Here is a 21,703-nt window from a genome sequence, read left to right on the forward strand (position 1 = left end):
CACTACTGCCTAGTTTCTCTTGTTATATTCTTATTTTTACTGTTATATTTCTATTCTTATTGTTGCTTTTTATTTTTATTTTTATTGTAATATTTTTCTATTTTATTTCCATTTATACCCCCATTATGTACTTGTTACCTTTTAAATTTGATCTCAATTCTGTACACTGTTGCTGAAATTTAAATTTTCCTGAGGGAACTCTCCTGAAGGAATCAATAAAGTACTTTCTATCTATCTACCTCTCTATCTATATGCAAGGCCTTTTTCAAGAAGAATACGTAAGAGATACTTGTGAGACGAGGTCGGCCGACACCGGAAGCTATCGGTGATATGGTTTTCCCGCCACTTTCACACGAATCAAACAACTACGAGCTGTACCACTGGCTTATTGTCAAATGGGTGCTACAAATTGTGAGTTCAAATATTTTATTTCTTAATTTTTTCATGTTTCATTTGTTGTATACAATTCTTTTAATTTTGACAGTACCACGTAAGATATGTTTTAATTGCTGAAACGGGTTTATTGAATGTTAAATGCGCCGAAAAATAGACCCTTTTGTACACTGTTGAGGGGATTCAATGCGCAGTAGAGTGCTAGTGGGTTTCTGTATAGTATCTCCAGCCGTCTCCATGTGGTGACATCAATTACGGTATTTTGAGAGGTTTTAGTCGTTTAACCCCTTAAACGAATAATGATTTAGCCCTAAGCCCCGTTTCAGCCACACTAAACCAGCGTTTAAGGTCCCCCTCCTCGGACAAATTTTTACACGGGAAAGTCAGCCTTGTAATTCTTGAATCTCCGGCACTTACCTTTGTATGGACTCACTGATCGTTTACAAAGTGAGTTCGGAGAGGAAGTGACGCCAGAAAGACCGCGCCCACACAGGAAGTGTGGTTAAATTAAGACAGAATAACCTTGTCACAAAAACATCCATTTATTTAGGTCCTCCTTTAGGTGGAGAAAATCTTTGCTGCTCAAGCTGGCCTCCACCGGCGATGGGTAGCACTCCAAAAACCGCAACAGAATGTCCCCGTATTTCGATGGCGAGGACTCCCAATCAACATTCCTCGCCGCCATGGAGGTTTTACAGTCTTGAGTCACTTTAAGAGTAACTCCACCTAGTCGTCAGATCACACAAAGAATTCTCTCTTCTTCACAACAAGAGTAGCCATTTTCTATGCCGTCGCAGATAGAAAGAATACACTTCCAGGTCAGAGGTGACGATATGACGCGCGCATTTATTTATTTTTTTACGCGCATGAATACTAGGCCGCGTTGCGCTGGCGGACGGAGGGAGGCGGGGGTCTTAAACGGTAGCATTGTTGTGTGTGGACACGGATAAGGCATACTTGCCAACCTTGAGATCTCCGAATTCGGGAGATGGGGGGTTGCGGAGGGCAGAGTTGGGGGGGCGGAGTTGAGGTGCAGGCAGCATACCCCTTCCCCTTTGAGCTGTCCTGGATGAAATGAAATTCTTTTTTTCCAACCATTTTGGAACTTGCAAGCGTATTTCTTCTTCTTACTCGTCATCGCCATGTTTCTTCTTCGTTCTTCTGCTTCGTCTCCTTTTTGTTGTGTGTGCAGTTGTGCACTGAGCTCCAAAAGCCGTAGATGTTATTGTAGCGTCCTGGAAGAGTTAGTGCTGCAAAGGGGTTCTGGGTATTTGTTCTGTTGTGTTTATGTTGTGTTCCGGTGCGGATGTTCTCCCGAAATGTGTTTGTCATTCTTGTTTGGTGTGGGTTCACAGTGTGGCGCATATTTGTAACAGTGTTAAAGTTGTTTATATGGCCACCGTCAGTGTGACATGTATGGCTGTTGACCAAGTATGCTTGCATTCACTTGTGTGTGTGTGTGTGTGTGTGTGTGTGGGCTTGAAATTAACGTTATCATTTAACCAGTTAAAAGATCATACAACGTGTCCTCATTTATTGACATCTTTGAGTAAAGTCCATTGTTAAACCCGTCCAACGCTACATTATTATGTGACTTGGCCGGCACGCTGTTTATATGGAGGAAAAGCGGACGTTTGGACAGTAGTGATAGGTTGATGAGGCGTCATGAAGTGTTTCGACACATTGCAAAACTGTATTGATTCTGTGTCGATACTGTGTCACTAAATACTGACATCTGCTGGACATTAAAAATCCCTACAGGCAACCTATGGACCGACTCAACTGACACTGATTTTATGACCCGATATATACAATAATATAAACCAAGTCATTGTATTTAGGATTATTTAATATCTTCATTTAAATACAAGTATATTTTTATCTTTTTTAGATATAGTCAATAAACAATGTCAACATGTATCATAACATGGAAATCTAAGAGAACATGTTGTGAATGAGGATGCTTGTGGACTGGGAATTTTTTATTTATTTATTTTTTTACACATTTTTATTAAACAAAAACAGTTTTTCCAACGTATTCAATTTTAGACGATTTCTCTTCTTAGTTATTCAATTCTCCGGCTGTAGAAAAGACCCGCTCACAGGGCACAGAGGAGGCGTCAGTGCGACACAGTTTGCGTATCGGTCACGTGACCGAAACAGCTCATGATCGGTCACGTGACTTTCTAAAAGCGGTACGCGCACCGACACAGGGTTTTGCTCTATGAGGTCGACGCATGCGCCGATGCATCGGTGTTACCGGACCCATCACTACTGGGCAGCATGCAGCTGTTAAGGGGTGAAGGTTTCAGGTGAGAGAGGACGCTAAAGGCAGTGCCTTTAAGGCCCGCCCCCAATATTGTTGTCCGGGTGGAAATCGGGAGAAATTCGGGAGAATGGTTGCCCCGGGAGATTTTCGGGAGGGGCACTGAAATTCAGGAGTCTCCCGGGAAAATCGGGGGGGTTGGCAAGTATGGGATAAGGTTAGGTGTGATTTACCCTGGATAACCTTATCCGGCTTAGTGTAAACCGGGCCTAAGTAGGACATCACTGAAGGCCTAGATGAGAAACGCACGGTTTATCAAAGTGTTATCAATCACAGTTTTACAATAATTTTATTTAAAATGGTACTATTAGCCTTTGGAAGTTTTACTGCGGTTTATCATTTTGCCGTTGAATGATACATATCTTAGCACATCCTGACCTTAATTAGCATCCTTCAGATTTCCCGTTTGCAGCCCTTGGTGGAACAAGTGTGGACACTCCTGCTTTATACTGATAGAAATGCAAAATGCTGTATCTTATTGCATTATAAGCAAGACAAGTGGGGCATGAAATGCAGATGTCATAATGATTACATTTAATTAGCCTATCAGCCTTCCTTGGCCTATGGTAGTGTTTTTCCGCCACTCCCATGATTAGCGCAGTCTTAATGACAGCCTGCGCGTTAGTGGTGAGAAATGATATTCCTGCTTTCTAATTGCTGGCAGGACTAAGACATGAATGAACACTTTTCCTTTGGGTGGCGCTCCCGACAGCGGTTACGTCATGATGCCTGGAGTAAGCATGTAGGCCATTGAAAAATGAACGCCGTGTGATTCTTGGAGCGGGCCTGTCTCGAAAGTTATCTTTGGAAGCTGCGAAACTCAAAAGAAAAGTGCATTTGATACCCTCCCACATCTTGCAGGAAGGAGCGAGGCGGCGAGCAGATGTGCGTCGGTGCGTATGTGCGAGTGCGGTCTGTGTGTCTGCACCAGGACTTGGGTGACTCTGTGGGAAGATGAGCTAAGACGGCGGGGAGGGAGGAATGCTGCGGTCGCCTTGGCGCACATCGCGGTGCAGGATATGTGACACGTCGCACGCACAAACACACAGCCGCTGCGCCGCAAGAGTTGTGAAACCGCAGTGCAACGACCCCCAGCTGTACGCATGTAGCATGTTGTTATCAGAGGGACAAAACTAAAGCACTGACTCCTTTCTTCATAGTCCAGGATTTCACACGCACTTCCAATCACTTTTATGAGGAGTTATAATTAAACCAAATGCTCTAACTCTTGATCAAGTTGCTCCCCAACAAGCTTTGCGGTAGCCTTGAGCGTGCCTCTTACACCAGGGGTCCAATACAACCTTCTCCAGTGATTGACAACTTAGGCCCCTTCTACACTAAGGTTATCCAACAATGTGACAAAGAACATTTTACATCAATCAATCTAGGGATCTAGATATCTGGTCAGGACACTCCTCACTCTTTTACCTTCACCTTCATTGTCCATTCGTTTTTGGTGACTTTATATACTCTGGACCTAGATGTTGAGTCCGCGACATACATGACGGACAATAACTGATACAGTCTGCTTTGCCAGTCAAAAAGCATTCAATGTTTTCCGTAGTCTTCACTCGACGGCCAGGTAATACAAAGCACACGCTACCTTTTTTATCACATCCACGGGAGCCTGAATTCTCGTTGTCTCCCCTTCGACAAATGAAGAAAGTTTTTCGGTAAGTAGAATCACAGCTGACCCAGACATTCGAAAGTTCTCTTGCTGTCTGAGATGTGTAGTATCCCAAATAGCTGCAATCATTCACTTAAGGTATTCATGTGTGATTTCCACAAGCGTCTGTACATGTAGAAGAATGAGAAACACGGGCATGTCTGGATGACTCGCTTCCATCTTTCCAGTGGTTAGCTCCGTTTGTTATGAAGCTGGCTGTGGCGCGTTCTTTCTGACGTCACTTCCTGTGTGGGGAGAGGTCTTTCTGACTTCACTTCCTCTCCGAACTCAGTTTGTAAACGATCAATGAGTCCATACAAAGCTAAGAGCCGGAGATTTAAGAAATACAAACACATAATTATTTGTTTAAAGGGGAACATTATCACAATTTCAGAATGGTTAAAACCATTAAAAATCAGTTCCCAGTGGCTTATTATATTTTTCGAAGTTTTTTTCAAAATTTTACCCATCACGCAATATCCCTAAAAAAAGCTTCAAAGTGCCTGATTTTAACCGTCGTTATAAACACCCGTCCATTTTCCTGTGACGTCACATAGTGAAGCCAACACAAACAAACATGGCGGAAAGAACAGCAAGCTATAGCGACATTAGCTCGGATTCAGACTCGGATTTCAGCGGCTTAAGCGATTCAACAGATTACGAATGTATTGAAATGGATGGTTGTAGTGATTGCGAAAACGAAATTGAAGAAGAAACTGAAGCTATTGAGCCATATCGGTTTGAACCGTGTGCAAGCGAAACCGACCAAAACGACACGACAGCCAGCGACACGGAAGAAAGCGAGGACAAATTCGGCAATCGCCTTCTAACCAACGATTGGTATGTGTTTGTTTGGCATTAAAGGAAACTAACAACTATGAACTAGGTTTACAGCATATGAAATACATTTGGCAACAACATGCACTTTGAGAGTGCAGACAGCCCAATTTTCATCAATTAATATATTCTGTAGACATACCCTCATGTCAGCAGGCCAGGGAAGCTAGGGTCGATATTCTTCTCTTGATCATCTTCGTATCCAGGGGGGTTTAGCTCGCTCGTCTGCGGGAAGAAACTGCCGCCATTGCTTGCCGTGCTACCGAGGTCCTTTGTCCCTGAATTGCTCACACACTCCGGCAGATTCAATGGGGGTCTGGCGTCAGATTTCTTTGACTTTATCGTTGGAAATGCATCTGCTTTGAGTGTCGCAGGATATCCACACATTCTTGCCATCTCTGTGGTAGCATAGCTTTCGTCGGTAAAGTGTGCGGAACAAACGTCCAATTTCTTGCCACTTTCGCATCTTTGGGCCACTGGTGCAACTTGAATCCGTCCCTGTTCGTGTTGTTACACCCTCCGACAACACACCGACGAGGCATGATGTGTCCAAGGTACGGAAAACAGTCGAAAAAACGGAAAATAACAGAGCTGATTTGACTCGGTGTTTGAGAAAATGGCGGATTGCTTCCCGATGTGACGTCACAACGTGACGCCATCGCTTCGAGAGCGAATATTAGAAAAGCGTTTAATTCGCCAAAATTCACTCATTTAGAGTTCGGAAATCGGTTAAAAAATATATATGGTCTTTTTTCTGCAACATCAAGGTATATATTGACGCTTACATAGGTCTGGTGATAATGTTCCCCTTTAAGGGGCTTAGTGTAGACATAGCCTTATTGACGACGTACTCCAATCCTTATCTCATTATCCCTGAAACCAATGCTTCCATATTCTGTGCCTCAACTGTAGTAAATTCAGTCTTGGATGATTCTGCATGTAATAAACACCAAGTTTACCGTGCGTAGCCTGGCAGGCTTCATCGCAAAGACTGACTGTAAAGTGCAGTGATGCGAGTGAACTTCCATGTCTGCAACAGTGTGGATCAGCGCAAAGACATGTCACAATGTGTCACAGTAGAGAGAAGAGGCTGTTGACCCAGTGAGATCACGTCTCATTCTCAAATACCCACGGTGCAGTTTTATGTGTTTCTAAGTGTGTTTTGCGCAAATGAATAAAACGCGACGTTAACTTCCAAACCGCTATCGTCTTCCTTTGCTCCGCACCGTTAGGAGTCCCCCTGAAGCCCAGGAAAGAGCTGGCGTTTGCCGAGCTTCCCTCCGGCCAGTTGGAGATCCGCTGGTCCTCCAAGTTCAACATCTCGGTGGAGCCCGTTCTCTATGTGGTGCAGCGACGCTGGAACTTTGGCATCCACCCCAGCGAGGATGACGCAACGGAGTGGCAGACAGTCGCACAGGTGGGAACATTAAACATGAAAAGTATGACGAGGCTTTGCTTGGATGCTAGCAGGTTTTGGGATTTGTTTTATTTTAGTATGTTGAACAGTCCTAATTTGAAACAGGACCAAATGCAAATCTTGTGCATATTTATTTGAATTAGGACAATGCATATTCATCAACATAGCGCAACAATGTAAATATGCTGGAGTTAGCACAATAGCTAATTTTTAGGGGTGTCCGATAATGGCTTTTTGCCGATATCCGATATTCTGATATTGTCCAACTCTTTAATTACCGATACCGATATCAACCGATACCGATATATGCAGTCGTGGAATTAACACATTATTTTGCCTCATTTGGACAACCAGGTATGGTGAAGATAAGGTACTTTTTAAAAAAATTCATAAAATAAGATAAATAAATTAAAAACATTTTCTTGAATAAAAAAGAAAGGAAAATTTGTAAAATTAACTGTTAAAGGTTGGTACTATTAGTGGACCAGCAGCACGCACAATCATGTGTGTTTGCGGACTGTATCCCTTGCAGACTGTCTTAATATATATTGATATATAATGTAGGAACCAGAATATTAATAACAGAAAGAAACAACCCTTTTGTGTGAATGAGTGTGAATGAGGGGAGGGAGGTTTTTTGGGTTGGTGCACTAATTGTAATTGTATCTTGTGTTTGTTATGTTCCATCCATCCATTTTCTACCGCTTATTCCCTTTGGGGTCGCGGGGGGCGCTGGAGCCTATCTCAGCTACAATCGGGCAGAAGGCGGGGTACACCCTGGACAAGTCGCCACCTCATCGCAGGGCCAACACAGATAGACAGACAACATTCACACTCACATCCACACACTAGGGCCAATTTAGTGTTGCCAATCAACTTATTCCCAGGTGCATGTCTTTGGAAGTGGGAGGAAGCTGGAGTACCCGAAGGGAACCCACGCAGTCACGGGGAGGACATGCAAACTCCACACAGAAAGATCCCGAGCCCGGGATTGAACCCAAGACTACTCAGGACCTTCGTATTGTGAGGCAGATGCACTAACCCCTCTGCCACCGTGAAGCCCTGTTTGTTATGTTGATTTAATTAAAAAAAAAAATTTAAAAAAATGATACCGATAATAAAAAAAAAACGATACCGATAATTTCCGATATTACATTTTAACGCTTTTATCTCTACTAATTTTCATCCGTTGTCCCAAGGGATGTTAATACAGGAAACATTCAACAGGTCATGATACAAAATAATACATAAATCACAAGACATTACACATTACAAGCATACCATTTGACAGACCATGGACAAAAAATAAAACAAACAACAAATAATCTAATTGTGCGTGCATGATCTATTTAGTTTTCAACCACTGTTTTAGTGCAGTTTTAGGTGTCACAGTTTCTGACATGGGCTGGCAGCCTGTTCCATGACTGTATGCCTCTGATAGACTCCACCATACGGTCAAATTTAGTCCTGCGTCTTTGTAGGAATGAACAAAATGAAATATATTTAGAAAATAGAACATTAATTGAGAAAACTTGAACATGTTAACAACTGAAAATGTCAATGCAAAAGCACCTACAAAACAACAAAGAACCTTCATCAGTTTGCGCTCATAGACTTAGATTGGTCAGATCTGGTCCAGCGGCTGGTGCCAAAACCCCAAATATTTAGACTCCAAAAATAATGCATGATGAGTGCACTGATTCATATATTGGGGAACCAAAACAACCACTAAGCCGATGTATGGCACAACATATAACTCAGCTGTCTATCTGCACCTAAGGGAGAAACAGCACTCCTCGGAGAACAACAATTTACAGATTCTGGACAGGGAGGACGGATGGTACGAAAGAGGATTGAGGGAAGCCATATATGTAAAAGGTTGAAAAAACATCCCTGAACAGACAATGTGGTCTGCGACACCACCTGTTTCCCACATACAACACTGTCCTTTCAACCATTCCTAAAATACTCTGCAATTTAGCCTCCAAAAAATAACAGGAATTAGAAACATTCTGGTCACAGAAGGTGACCAGAATGCCATTTTTTATACAACTGAATGGAATGCTTACGTGAAGGGTTCCGACTATTTTGGCCTGGTAGTAGTCGATCCACAGCAATCGTTCTGCCACACAAGACCTAACGAGTGGAGTTTACACTTCAACGACTGTTGTTGGCTTTGACAGTAGGATTGCTCAAAAACAGTTGTTTTTCTAACTACAATAAGGCACACCCTCTTGGTTTTGAAGTATAAATATTTGGGGTTTTGGCACCAGCCGCTAGACTAGATCAATCTAAATCTATGAGCCTACTCGGATGAGAGGTGAGACGTCTTCTAAGACAAACCAAACCAGTTGCAATCGATTGAATTACCTGGATGAACGAGAACTTTCATAGTCAACAAAGAACCTAGTCCAGGGAGCCACTAGGGCGGCACTAAAGAGCCGCATGCAGCTCGAGAGTCTATTCTCTGAGCAACTGGGAGCCAGTGCAATGACCTAAGCATTGGACTAATATGGTTCTAGTCAGGACTCGAGCAGCAGCATTATGGATGTACTGCGGGTTGCTGACCCCAGGTATAGCAGAATGTCATAGCTGCAAAGGGGAATCAATTGCATATTTTCATGTTGTGCAGGAGTCTTAGCCAGGTGTCCCAATACTAACGTCCGTAAAGTATGTACCAAAGCGTGCCACATGCTGCAGCTGTGAAAGTGCTACGCTGCGCTGACAGACGGTTCCACCCAGTTGCTCATTCCTCAAAGTCACGGCGTCTTTTTCAAGTTATTGTTTTTTTTTTCCGGTGGAGAGAAACACAGGAATGACTGATGTGGCAGCAAACTCACACGAGGCCCTGACCCTGCGCGAACCCTGACCCCTGTGGTTTTGCTCTCTCCCCATCTGTCCCTTAGACTGCCGAAGAACGCGTCCAACTGGCGGACATCAGAGCCAGCAGATGGTACCAGTTCAGAGTGGCGGCCATCAACGTGCACGGGACCCGCGGCTTCACCGCACCCAGCAAACACTTCCGCTCCACTAGAGGTGTGTATGTCCATATGCATGCATGTGTGTGTTTGTGTTTACATGTGTGTGTGGCCTTACAGACTGCAGTGTCAGTTCCTGTTTGACACCCGCTGACCTCCATTTGTTGTGTTTAAGACCCCGGAGCAGGTGGAGCTTACTAACTCCCTCGTGTTGATGGGATTTTATAAACGGCAAGAAAGAGTTGAATGTTTGCATGAGCAATGATTGAAGCTATTAAACTTCATTCTTACTGTATGGTAACTTAACACAAAGTAATTTTTACACCAACAACTGAGTTGCACAAACAACATTTCAAAGTGCATGAAGAGGTAGATAAAGCTTCTGGATGCTGACCATTCACGACATTTCAAATGCTACTACCGTGGAACCTCAACTTACGCACCCCTCGTTGTACAAACTTTTAGATTTACGAACCACAGGCCAAATAAAAATATGCTTTGGCGTACACACGTTTTATTCACCTATTGTGGGTGGGCTGATCAATCTCCAGTGCTCATTCAGTCAGCAGAGCAGTGATGTCGTTAGCTACTGTTTTAAGTGATACTTTGTGATAATTGATGTAGTTTTGGACATGGGTGTGGGGTTTGAAACATTCAGGAAGTACCCACAGTGCTGGTGACACCGGCTTTCTATTTACCAATTAAGTTCGTAAACCGAAGTTCCACTGTACTGTCTCATGAAGTTAATAAAAAAGGACATCAGGAGGTCGCCTACAGCCACTCCTACTTATTATTTTTGACCCAGCGCTATTTTGGCAATTATTTGGTTTTGTGTACAAAACCCAAAACCAGTGAAGTTGGCACGTTGTGTAAATCGTAAATAAAAACAGAATACAATGATTTGCAAATCTTTTTCAACATATATTCAATTGAATAGACTGCAAAGACAAGATATTTAATGTTGGAACTGAGAAACTTTTTTTTTTGTGCAAATATTAGCTCATTTGGAATTTGATGCCTGCAACCTGTTTAAAAAAAGCTGGCACAAGTGGCAAAAAAGACAGAGAAAGTTGAGGAATGCTCATCAAACACTTGTTTGGAACATCCCACAGGTGAACAGGCTAATTGGGAACAGGTGGGTGCCATGATTGGGTATAAAAGCAGCTTCCAAGAAATGCTCAGTCATTCACAAACAAGGATGGGGCGAGGGTCACCACTTTGTGAACAAATGCGTGAGCAAATTGTCGTACAGTTTAAGAACAACATTTCTCAACCAGCTATTGCAAGGAATTTAGGGATTTCACCATCTACGTTTTGTAATATCATCAGAGAATCTGGAGAAATCACTGCACGTAAACGGCAAGGCCTTGACCTTCGATCCCTCAGGCGGCACTGCATCAAAAAGCGACATCAGTGTGTAAAGGATATCACCACATGGGCTCAGAAACACTTCAGAAAACCACTGTCAGTAACTACAGTTTGTCGCTACATCTGTAAGTGCAAGTTAAAACTCTACTATGCAAAGCCAAAGCCATTTATCAACAACACCCAGAAACGCCGCTAGCTTGGCTGGGCCCGAGCTCATCTAAGATGGACTGATGCAAAGTGGAAAAGTGTTCTGTGGTCTGACGAGTCCACATTCCAATTTTTTTTTGGAAACTGTGGACGTCGTGTCCTCCGGACCAAAGAGGAAAAGAACCATCTGGACTGTTATAGGCACAAAGTTAAAAATCAGCATCTGTGATAGTATGGGGGTGTATTAGTGCCCAAGGCATGGGTAACTTACACATCTGTGAAGGCATCATTAATGCTGAAAGGTACATACAGGTTTTGGAGCAACATGTGTTGCTATCCAAGCAACTTCTTTTTCATGGATGCCCCTGCTTATTTCAGCAAGACAATGCCAAGCCACATTCTGGACGTGTTACAACAGCGTGGCTTCGTAGTAAAAGAGTGCAGATACCAGACTGGCCTGCCTGTAGTCCAGACCTGTCTCCCATTGAAAATGTGTGGCGCATTTTGAAGCCTAAAATGCCACAACGGAGACCCCCGGACTGTTGAACAACTTAAGCTGTACATCAAGCAAGAATGGGAAATCATTCCACCTGAAAAGCTTCAAAACTTGGTCTCCTCAGTTCCCAAACGTTTACTGAGTGTTGTAAAAAGGAAAGGCCATGTAACACAGTGGTAAAAATGCCCCTGTGCCAACGTTTTTACAATGTGTTGCTGCCATTAAATTCTAAGTTAATGATTATTTAAAAAAAAAAAAAAAAGTTTTTCAGTTCCAACATTAAATATCTTGTCTTTGCAGTCTATTCAATTGAATATAAGTTGAAAAGGATTTGCTAATCATTCTATTCTGTTTTTATTTACGATTTACACAACGTGCCAACTTCACTGGTTTTGGGTTTTGTATGATTGTTTAGGTGTATCTTATGTTGTGGCTAGTAAGTTTACGCCAAAGGCTCCTTAACTTTGTTAGTTTGAAAATTTCCCAATGATTCGACCAAAGAATCAAATTTGTAGCCTATATACGTTGAATCAAAGCAATTTGTGTTGCACAGATCCTTTCATTTCTGTGCAACCAAAATATTCAATTATGTCTTTACATGAGGGGTTTCCCCACCCCTCCTCTTTAGAGTCAAACCTAGATGTAATGTGTCTTAAATGAGTCAGGATATTACAGCTTTCAAATGAATGTAAGTGTTGTGCTTGCCTGCAGAGACGCTGACGTCAACCTTTCTGGTGCTATAGATCTTTGCTGCAGATTGTATAGCTCCCTTGTTGAATGACACTAAATAAGTTTGTTTGACATGTTGGCAGAGCTCTACACCATTTTAGATGTAGATGTATTCTGTAGATTAGTGTCCGCACTTTGTGGCCTCGCTACATGCTAGGTTAAATGGCTTTCTCTTTACGTAACCTGTTTGGAAGATTTACTTAGCGATGTTTCCTTTCACACAGACCTGCAAAAAAGCTGCAGATACACTATATTGCAAAAGTACTTGGCCACCTGCCTTGACTCACATATGAACTTCCTAACCCATAGGGTTCAATATGATGTCGGTCCACTTTTTGCAGCTATTACAGCTTCAACCAAGCCCAACTCCTGAAAAACAACCCCACACCATAATTCCTCCTCCACCAAATTTCACACTGCATTCTTGTCTTATGACTCGTCCATCGGATTACCAGATGTAAAAAGGTGATTCATCACTCCAGAGAACACGTCTCCACTGCTCTAGAGTCCAGAGGCGACGTGCTTTACACCACTGCATCCCACGCTTTGCATTGGTCTTGGTGATGTATGGCTTAGATGCAGCTGCTCGGCCATGGAAACCCATTCCATGAACTCTCTGCGTACTGTACGTGGTCTAATTGGAAGGTCACATGAAGTTTGGAGCTCTGTAGCAACTGACTGTGCAGAAAGTCGGCGACCTCTTTGCACTATGCGCTTCAGCATCCGCTGACCCCTCTCTGTCAGTTTACGTGGCCTACCACTTGGTGGCTGAGTTGCTGTTGTTCCCAAACGCTTCCATTTTCTTATAATAAAGCCGACAGTTGACTTTGGAATATTTAGGAGCGAGGAAATTTCACGACTGGATTTGTTGCACAGGTGGCATCCTATGACAGATGCACGCTGGAAATCACTGAGCTCCTGAGAGCGGCCCATTCTTTCACAGATGTTTGTAGAAACAGTCTCCATGCCTAAGTGCTTGATTTTATACAGCTGTGGCCGGGCCAAGTGATTAGGACACCTGATTCTCATCATTTGGATCGGTGGCCAAATACTTTTGGCAATATAGTGTGCGTCTGTAATATGCATTCCAGGCCAGTAGTGAAGTGAAATGAAGTGAATTATGTTTATATAGCGCTTTTCTCTAGTGACTCAAAGCGCTTTTACATAGTGAAACCCAATATCTAAGTTACATTTAAACCAGTGTGGGTGGCACTGGGTGCAGGTGTGTAAAGTGTCTTGCCCAAGGACACAATGGCAGTGACTAGGATGGCGGAAGCGGGAATCGAACCTGGAACCCTCAAGTTGCTGGCACAGCCACTCTACCAACCGAGCTATGCCGCCCCAGTTGGCGATGTAACCTAGTTAAGAATGACAATAGACTTGCGACTGCTTGTTTTTAGTGACAAAACAGTCTTTTTGATACAGGAGTTACCTGTAGTTGGGTTGAAGTCAAGTCAAAGTATTTACTTCAGAATCACATTTGAACCACGTGAATAGATTAACTACTTCTACCAGTAGCTGTAGTGACTCTGAGATATGGAAGGTATTAAGTAATTAGAAATGTCACATTTAATCTAAAAATGTAATATTTTGACGCTGTTGAGTTCCCCCGTAAATAGTCAGAGACACTTAAGCTTGCTTAAAGGAAGTTCAGAATTGGAATCAGAATCAAATATACTTTAATAATCCCTGAGGGGAAATTAAAATTGAGAAGAAAAAAAATCAGTCTAAGCCTGGGCCCCTGGAGAGGGGGTCCAGACTGAGGCCAAGGAACAAAAAACCTCATAGCCATAGCACACATAAACATGTGTGTAAGAGGGAAACATCAAAGAACACAAAGGACATTAAAGAGCATAGCTGATGCAACCAGCCACAAAAGCAAAAAACAAAAAAAAAAAATAAAAAAAAAATAAAACGCATATACACTGTGGTGGCCTCTGTAGTGTTCCACGCCACCGTCTGCTGGGGTTGGGGGGAGCAAGGCCAGAGACAGGAGCAGACCCAACAAAGCAACCAAGAGAGCCGACTCCACCCTCGGCCGCCCACCAACTCTCAGGTTGCTGTTTGTGTTACCTATTGTGCTTTAGTTTTTGTGTCGACACCATTATTGTTGTTTGGGTTCTTTATTGTGAGATTCAAGATTGCCATAATATATTTAACTATTAGCTCCCCAGGGTGTGCGGAACTCAAAATATGGGCCTGTAGTCCCGGGCTTTGAGTTTGAGAGTCCCGTTTTAATATAGTTTGCCGGCGTAGGTCTATGATATGTTTAATGCCAACTTTGGTAAATAATGAAACTCTACAGCAGAGGTGGGAATATTTGGGCACCCTTACTGTTCGATTACAATTACTGGGGTGACGATTTCATTCAGAATTGATACTCGATTCAACATGATTCTCGTAGTTTATTATTTAGTAAATTCTTCATAATAAGACAGGTTAAATGTTAAAAAATCTCCTCTTGGCTGCTAATATACGACTTGCCAATCCCAGCTTTACAATACTTAGCCTAGAAATGTACAAAGCAATTGAGAAGACATACACATACAATACTTAGCAACATAATGTAATACAAATAATAATAATAATATTAAAAAGTAATACTTAGCAACATAATGTAATACAAATAATAATAATAATATTAAAAAGTACTTGTTTAATGTTTTGAATCCAAAAAAAATAAAAAAATATTGCACACATTTAAAAAAAAATCAATTATCAAAAATTATTAATTGATTTAGCTTTGAAATTAATACACATTTTCTAAGAACTCCTACATAGCAGTGGATGTGTCAGTTGAAGGAGTGTTCTACTGTACGCTACAAAAACATTACTGTTTTGAGTGTGATGTACTTGCACATTCCTAGACTGAACACTTTACTGGCATACCCATATCCACTGTTTTTATTACTTTTTCAGCATTTGGATTGGCAACTTTTTAACTTTCAAAGGCTTTTGGAACAGTTTTCAAATGTTCATATTTTTAACTACAAAAACACTGTTGTCACATAAACAAACGTCCAATAACAGGAACATTTTTATCAGTTAGTCCAATAAGTGATTCAAATTCGGTCAATTGGGTGGATTCAATTGTTGTCTCTAAATACCTGAAGCAAAATGGTGTGCACTACTTGGCTGCACAAAGGCGCTCTTGATTCAACTTTAAACTAGTTTGTGCGACGTATATGACACAAGCTATGGCAAGTTGAGCTACATCCAAACGGAACTCCACCGTGGAATAATTTCTCCAAGCAGTGTTTCTTAAAAAAAAGAATGATCCCATAATCAATCAAGGAAATGCAGTTCCTGTAAATACCTAAACCAGGGGTCGGCAACCCAAAACGTTGAAAGAGCCATATTGGACCAAAAATACAAAAAACAAATCTGTCTGAAGCCTCAAAAAATTAAAAGCTATATATTTAAGTCTTATAATGAAGGCAACACATGACGTAAGTGTCTATATTAGCTATAATAGCCTACTATCAAAATGACTATGTGTCGCAGGCTGAAGGAAATCTTCGTTGACAGAAATGTTGAAATTTTATATTTATTCTACACATTTTTACAACATTAGAAATCATTAGTAAATCAGAGGCTACTCAGAAGGTGAGATAAATCCTGGACATGACTGTCTTTTAATGGTCAAAGGTATGGATGTTTGTGTCCAAGTTAAAGGAAACGGCAGGCTGTCTTCTTTTAATAGATGTATTACAATCTTTGGCAAGCTAGGTAATGTTTGCTGTGGTCTGGAACAACATGGCACACAAACAACTATCTGAAATGCAGCCAATATTACATACAGATAATGTGTCATGAGACATGTAAATATAAATTAAATACACAGAGGACATAAGTAAAGTAAATTAAATGAGCTCAAATATACCTACAAATGAGGCATAATGATGCAATATGTACATACAGCTAGCCTAAATAGCATGTTAGCATTGATTAGCTTGCAGTCATGCACTGACCAAATATGCCTGATCAGCACTCCACACAAGTCAAAGCTCACCTTTGTGCATTCACCCACAGTATAAAAGGTTTGGTGGACAATATGAGACAAAGAAAGAGTGGAAGATTTTACATGTAAACACACTGTTGCGTCACAGTCCACACACACTATGGTGAGTTCAAGAACCGCCGAAATGAGTAGAACAAAACAATGTTCACCAAATACTCTCATCAGTGAAGCATACACACAAACATCTTAAACAGTGGGCTTTCTAACAATTGGGAAGGTTTGTGTCATGTTTGTCCTCAAACAAAAAACATACTAAAACAGAAAAAATATTTCCCCCCCATCTTTTTCTATTTTCAATTTTTTTTTTTTAAATGTTCCAGAGCCGCATGCGGCTCAAGAGCCGCGGGTTGCTGACCCCCGGCCTAAACAGTACCTGCACCAATACTAATATCTAAATGTCTTCTCAGGCTCTTGACTAAACCCTGTTCCATCGACAAAAAACTCCATGTGTGTAGTCAGTGTGTGCGTGTGCTGACCCTCACTGTCAATCCTTCATCATGCTTTTGCTCCCCAGAGTGTTTCTGGATGTCTGTCTGACAGAGCGCGGCACCAGGTGGGAGAAGGATCCTGCTTCAGGGATTGAAAGTGATCCCCCAATCAGGCCAATCAGTGCCAGAACATTGATAGATTGATGGGGGCTGTCATGGATTTGATGAGTTCCTGGACATTCGGTCACAAGCATCGTTATTTACATAGCGTGGTTGTATCATCTGATTGCAATTTTGCCCTGCTACACTTGGTTAGGGCAATTTGTAAAGAGGGGAAGGCTTATTTGTCTTGCGCCGCCCAACGTCAGCTGGTATGCAGAACCCATGTGTCCGCCCATGTGTGTTTTTGGACGGGGTTAAATATGTTGCAGGTGGGAGAGAATCAGAATCAGGCCTGTGATGTAGTGTTGTAACAATACCAATATTTTGGTACCGGTACTAAAATTATTTCGGTATTTTTCGGTACTTTTCTAAATAAAGGGGACCACAAAATAATTGCATTATTGGCTTTATTTTAACAAAACATCTTAGGGTGCATTAAACATGTCAGGACGTGGACTATGGGGTGTTTGTTTTCCCGAGATGCAAGTAAAGTTGGAGTGGACATGGCGTGAAGGTAAAGACATGATTTAATATCACTATAAAAAAGGAACAAAAAGCGCACACAAGGCAGAAGTACAAACTTGGCTATGAAAACAATAAACTAGCACAAAGGCAAAACTATGAACATAAAACAAACAACACTTATGAGCGGAGCATGAAATTAACATCAGCATGAAAACTATGAACATGCATGAATAATGACAATGTCGCCAGGCTGACTTCCTGGCAACTCTCGGCTTAAATAATACAGACATGATTGACAACAGGTGCGCGAGTGCAAAACGTGAAACAGGTGAAACTAATGGTCGTCAGGCAAGGGAGTGAAAACAGGAACTAAAAAGAGTCCAAAAACCAAGCAGAACATAACTAAACAAAACATGATCACAGACATGACAAAACATATGTTTCTTATTGCAGTTAAGTCCTTAAATAAAATAGTGAACATACTAGACAACTTGTCTTTTAGTAGTAAGTAAACAAACAAAGGCTCCTAATTAGTCTGCTGACGTATGCAGTAACATATTGTGTCATTTTCCATTCTATTATTTTGTCAACATTATGAAGGACAAACTGTAAAAATGGTTTATTAATCTACTTGTTCATTTACTGTTAATATCTGCTTACTTTCTCTTTTAACATGTTCTATCTACACTTCTGTTAAAATGTAATAATCACTTATTCTTCTGTCGTTTGATACTTTACATTAGTTTTGGATGATACCACAAATTTGGGTATCAATCCGATACCAAGTAGTTACAGGATCATACATTGGCCATATTCAAAGTCTTAACGTGTCCAGGGACATATTTCGTTTTATAAACATAATATACATTTTTTAAAAACGAAAGAAGATGTTGTGATTAGGGATGTCCGATAATGGCTTTTGCCGTTATGCGATATTGTCCAACTCTTTAATTACCGATACCGATATCAACCGATACTGATATATACAGTCGTGGAATTAACACATTATTATGCCTAATTTGGACAACCAGGTAGGGTGAAGACAAGGTCCTTTTTTAAAATATTAATAAAATAAAATAAGATAAATAAATTAAAAACATTTTCTTGAATAAAAAAGAAAGTAAAACAATATAAAAACAGTTACATAGAAACTAGTAATTAATGAAAATAAGTAAAATTAACTGTTAAAGGTTAGTACTATTAGTGGACCAGCAGCACGCACAATCATGTGTGCTTACGGACTGTATCCCTTGCAGACTGTATTGATATATATTGATATATAATGTAGGAACCAGAATATTAATAACAGAAAGAAACAACCCTTTAGTGTGAATGTGTGTAAATGGGGGAGGGAGATTTTTTTGGGTTGGTGCACTAATTGTAAGTGTATCTTGTGTTTTTTATGTTGATTTAATAAAAAAAAATAAAAAAAATGATACCGATAATAAAAAAAACGATACCGATAATTTCCGATATTACATTTTAAAGCCTTTATCGGCCGATAATATCGGCAGGCCGATATTATCGGACATCTCTAGTTGTGATGCCAAAAAATATCGACGTAATCATAGTAGTATCGACTAGATACGTGTCTGTACTTGATATCATTACAGTGGATGTTAGGTGTAGATCCACCAATGGCGTTTGTTTACATTTTGACGCCGGTGAGCTACGGTGTGTAGTGAAGCATGTTTAGCCATTCCTCGTCCTGCAGGGATGATACTTGTAAGAAACGTACTTTATTTGTCGCCATGGAGGCGAGGATTAGTGATTTAGAAGTAGCTGAAACACTGCAGACTGGGGCTGGACTTTAGCCGCTAGCTAGCTAGCAATGTCTTAAAGACATCTTCCTGAGGGCGTTTCAGTGTTATAACTTCACCTTTATCGTTAGTTTTTAAGCCAAAATGCGTCCGTTCTCCCTTTTCTGTCTACACACTGTCTGTTTGTAAATACTCCGTGATTGTGTGCCGCCGAACATGCTCGTCTGCTTGTAAACCAGCAATGTTGACGCGGGGGGGTGGTGCGGGACCGGTATCAGAGACGGTATAGTACCGAAAATGATTCATTAGTATCGCAGTACTATACTAATACCGGTATAACGTAAAACTCTACTCTAATGTGAATTATTTTCTCATTATCCCTCTCCTCTTGTGCCTGGCTAGTGCCTGTAGAAGGTTGACATCGGAAGCCAGCAGCAGCAGAATGAAGTGCCAGCTTGTACTCCGGTCACACATTTTTCAAAGTGCTGGAATGGTCATGCCAAAGCGAAGCAGCGTGCGTTTGCTAACCCCTGACACCTTTTTTGGGCTCCCGCTGGAACGCTGTCATAGCTGTGACATGACACCTGTCATAACATCTCGCAGTGGAGGTGTCAGCGGACAACTAATTACTTCACACAGTGTCATACTGGTTCCCATTCTCCGCTGAAGCGCAGACCCTGAAGTGGTGAAAGGCGTTTTGGCCAGAAATCTGCTCCACCTTAAATTAGACCGAGAAACCCCTTCTTGTCTTAAATATTTGCAGATGTGTGAGATTTGTCACCAGTGACAGCGTTCTTTCTTTTTTCTTCAGATCCGTCTGCCCCACCACGCCCAAGCAGTCTGCGTGTCACCAACGTGACGCAGGGGGATGAAGGACTGGTGACAGCTCGTCTCAATTGGACCTTGCCAGAGGAGCCCGACATCCCCATTCATCACTACAAAGTGTTCTGGAGCTGGACCGTGCCCACCAAGTCAATGGTTTCATCCAAGAAGAGAAGGAGAAAGACCACCAACGGGGTAAATGCTCCCTCCCAGTCTCGAGTCTCTTTCGTTCTGTCGTTTTTTTTCGCTTCCCGACATTATCTCAGTATCCACCCCTCAGGGTTCTCCAGAGTCGCAAATATTCCGACTCCATACAAGGCCATCAATCACAAGCTGATTCAAATATTCTGTTTGTTGTTCCTCGGACTGATTGAAGAACCCTTCAACCCAGTTATGCTTTGAAGGAAGACACATTAATTGTGTTGCTTACAATATTTCCACAATGATATTAGATATAGGTCATTATTTACTTCAAGTAAAGGGAGCAACAGGCAGGCTAAAACTGCCTGAGGCTTTATTTATGTCTACTGGCAACGATCCCTTTCACAGCTATGGGAAAATTAAAAAAACATTATTGGTGTCAGTTCTTGCATCTGTGATCACATGTCATAATTTTATTCGTACTTACAAATGAGTACAAATTATAAACAGATATTATTATTTTAAGAGGCGATGATTGGCATTAGTGCTTGTTCATCGGTATGGATAGTCAAAGCAGACAATGAGAAGCTCTATGGTGAGAAGTTAGGTCATCTTCATTGATTAGCTCCAGGGATGCAGAACATTTTTTCAAGATGATACCGATATAACTTCCTGCTTCTTCCAATATCTCATTTGTATCTAATATGTATTTGATTTAGATGAGGTTACATTACATCAGTGTTTTTCAACCTTTTCTGAGCCGAGGCACATTTTTTTCATTGAAAAAATTCTGAGGCACACCACCAGCAGAAAACATTAAAAAATAATACCCAGCAGCCGATATTGACAATAAAAAGTCGTTCTCAAAATTGTTTGATATGAATTCCAACCATAACCAAGCATGCATCACTATAGCTCTTGTCTCAAAGTAGATGTACTGTCACCACCTGTCACATCACTCAGTGACTTATTTTGAGTGTTTAGGTGTTTTCCTGTGTGTAGTGTTTTAGTTCTTGTCTTACGCTCCTATTTTGTTGTTGATTGTCATGTCATGTACGGATGTACTTTGTGGACGCCGTCTGCTGCTCCACACGCTGTAAGTCTTTGCTGTCGTCCAGCATTCTGTTTTTGTTTACTTTGCAGCCAGTTCAGTTTTAGTTTTGCATAGCCATCCCTATGCCTCAATGACTTTTCTTAGCGGCACTCGCCGTTTGTTTATTTTTGGTTTAAGCATTAGACACCTTTTTTACCTGCAAACCGTTGTCGTCGTTCCCGACATCTACAAAGCAATTAGCTACCTGCTGCCACCTACTGATATGGAAGAGTATTACACGGTTACTCTGCCGAGCTCTAGACAGCACAGACACTCAACAACGGCACATTTACGGATTATAATTACCGGTACTGGTTTGCAAAAAATATTTTTAACCCAATTAGGTGAAATTACATAATCTCCCACGGCACACCAGACAATATCTCACGGTACACTAGTGTGCTGCGGCACAGTGGTTGAAAAACACTGCATTACATAACATTGCCGCAAGGCA

General features: G+C 41.4%; 1 protein-coding gene across 2 annotated transcripts in view; it reads left to right on the forward strand.

The window, feature by feature from the left end:
- LOC133613561 (anosmin-1) overlaps window positions 1-21,703 on the forward strand; it is a 242,013-nt gene that overhangs the window by 194,361 nt on the left and 25,949 nt on the right. For both annotated transcript variants that reach the window (XM_061971191.2, XM_061971192.1), the window contains 3 exons: window positions 6,455-6,639; window positions 9,546-9,675; window positions 20,005-20,210. In XM_061971191.2, coding sequence (XP_061827175.1) covers window positions 6,455-6,639; window positions 9,546-9,675; window positions 20,005-20,210 — 521 coding nt within the window. The remainder of the gene's footprint in view (window positions 1-6,454; window positions 6,640-9,545; window positions 9,676-20,004; window positions 20,211-21,703) is intronic.

This window comes from Nerophis lumbriciformis, linkage group LG13 (assembly GCF_033978685.3).
Source record: "Nerophis lumbriciformis linkage group LG13, RoL_Nlum_v2.1, whole genome shotgun sequence".
Lineage (NCBI taxonomy): Eukaryota > Metazoa > Chordata > Actinopteri > Syngnathiformes > Syngnathidae > Nerophis > Nerophis lumbriciformis.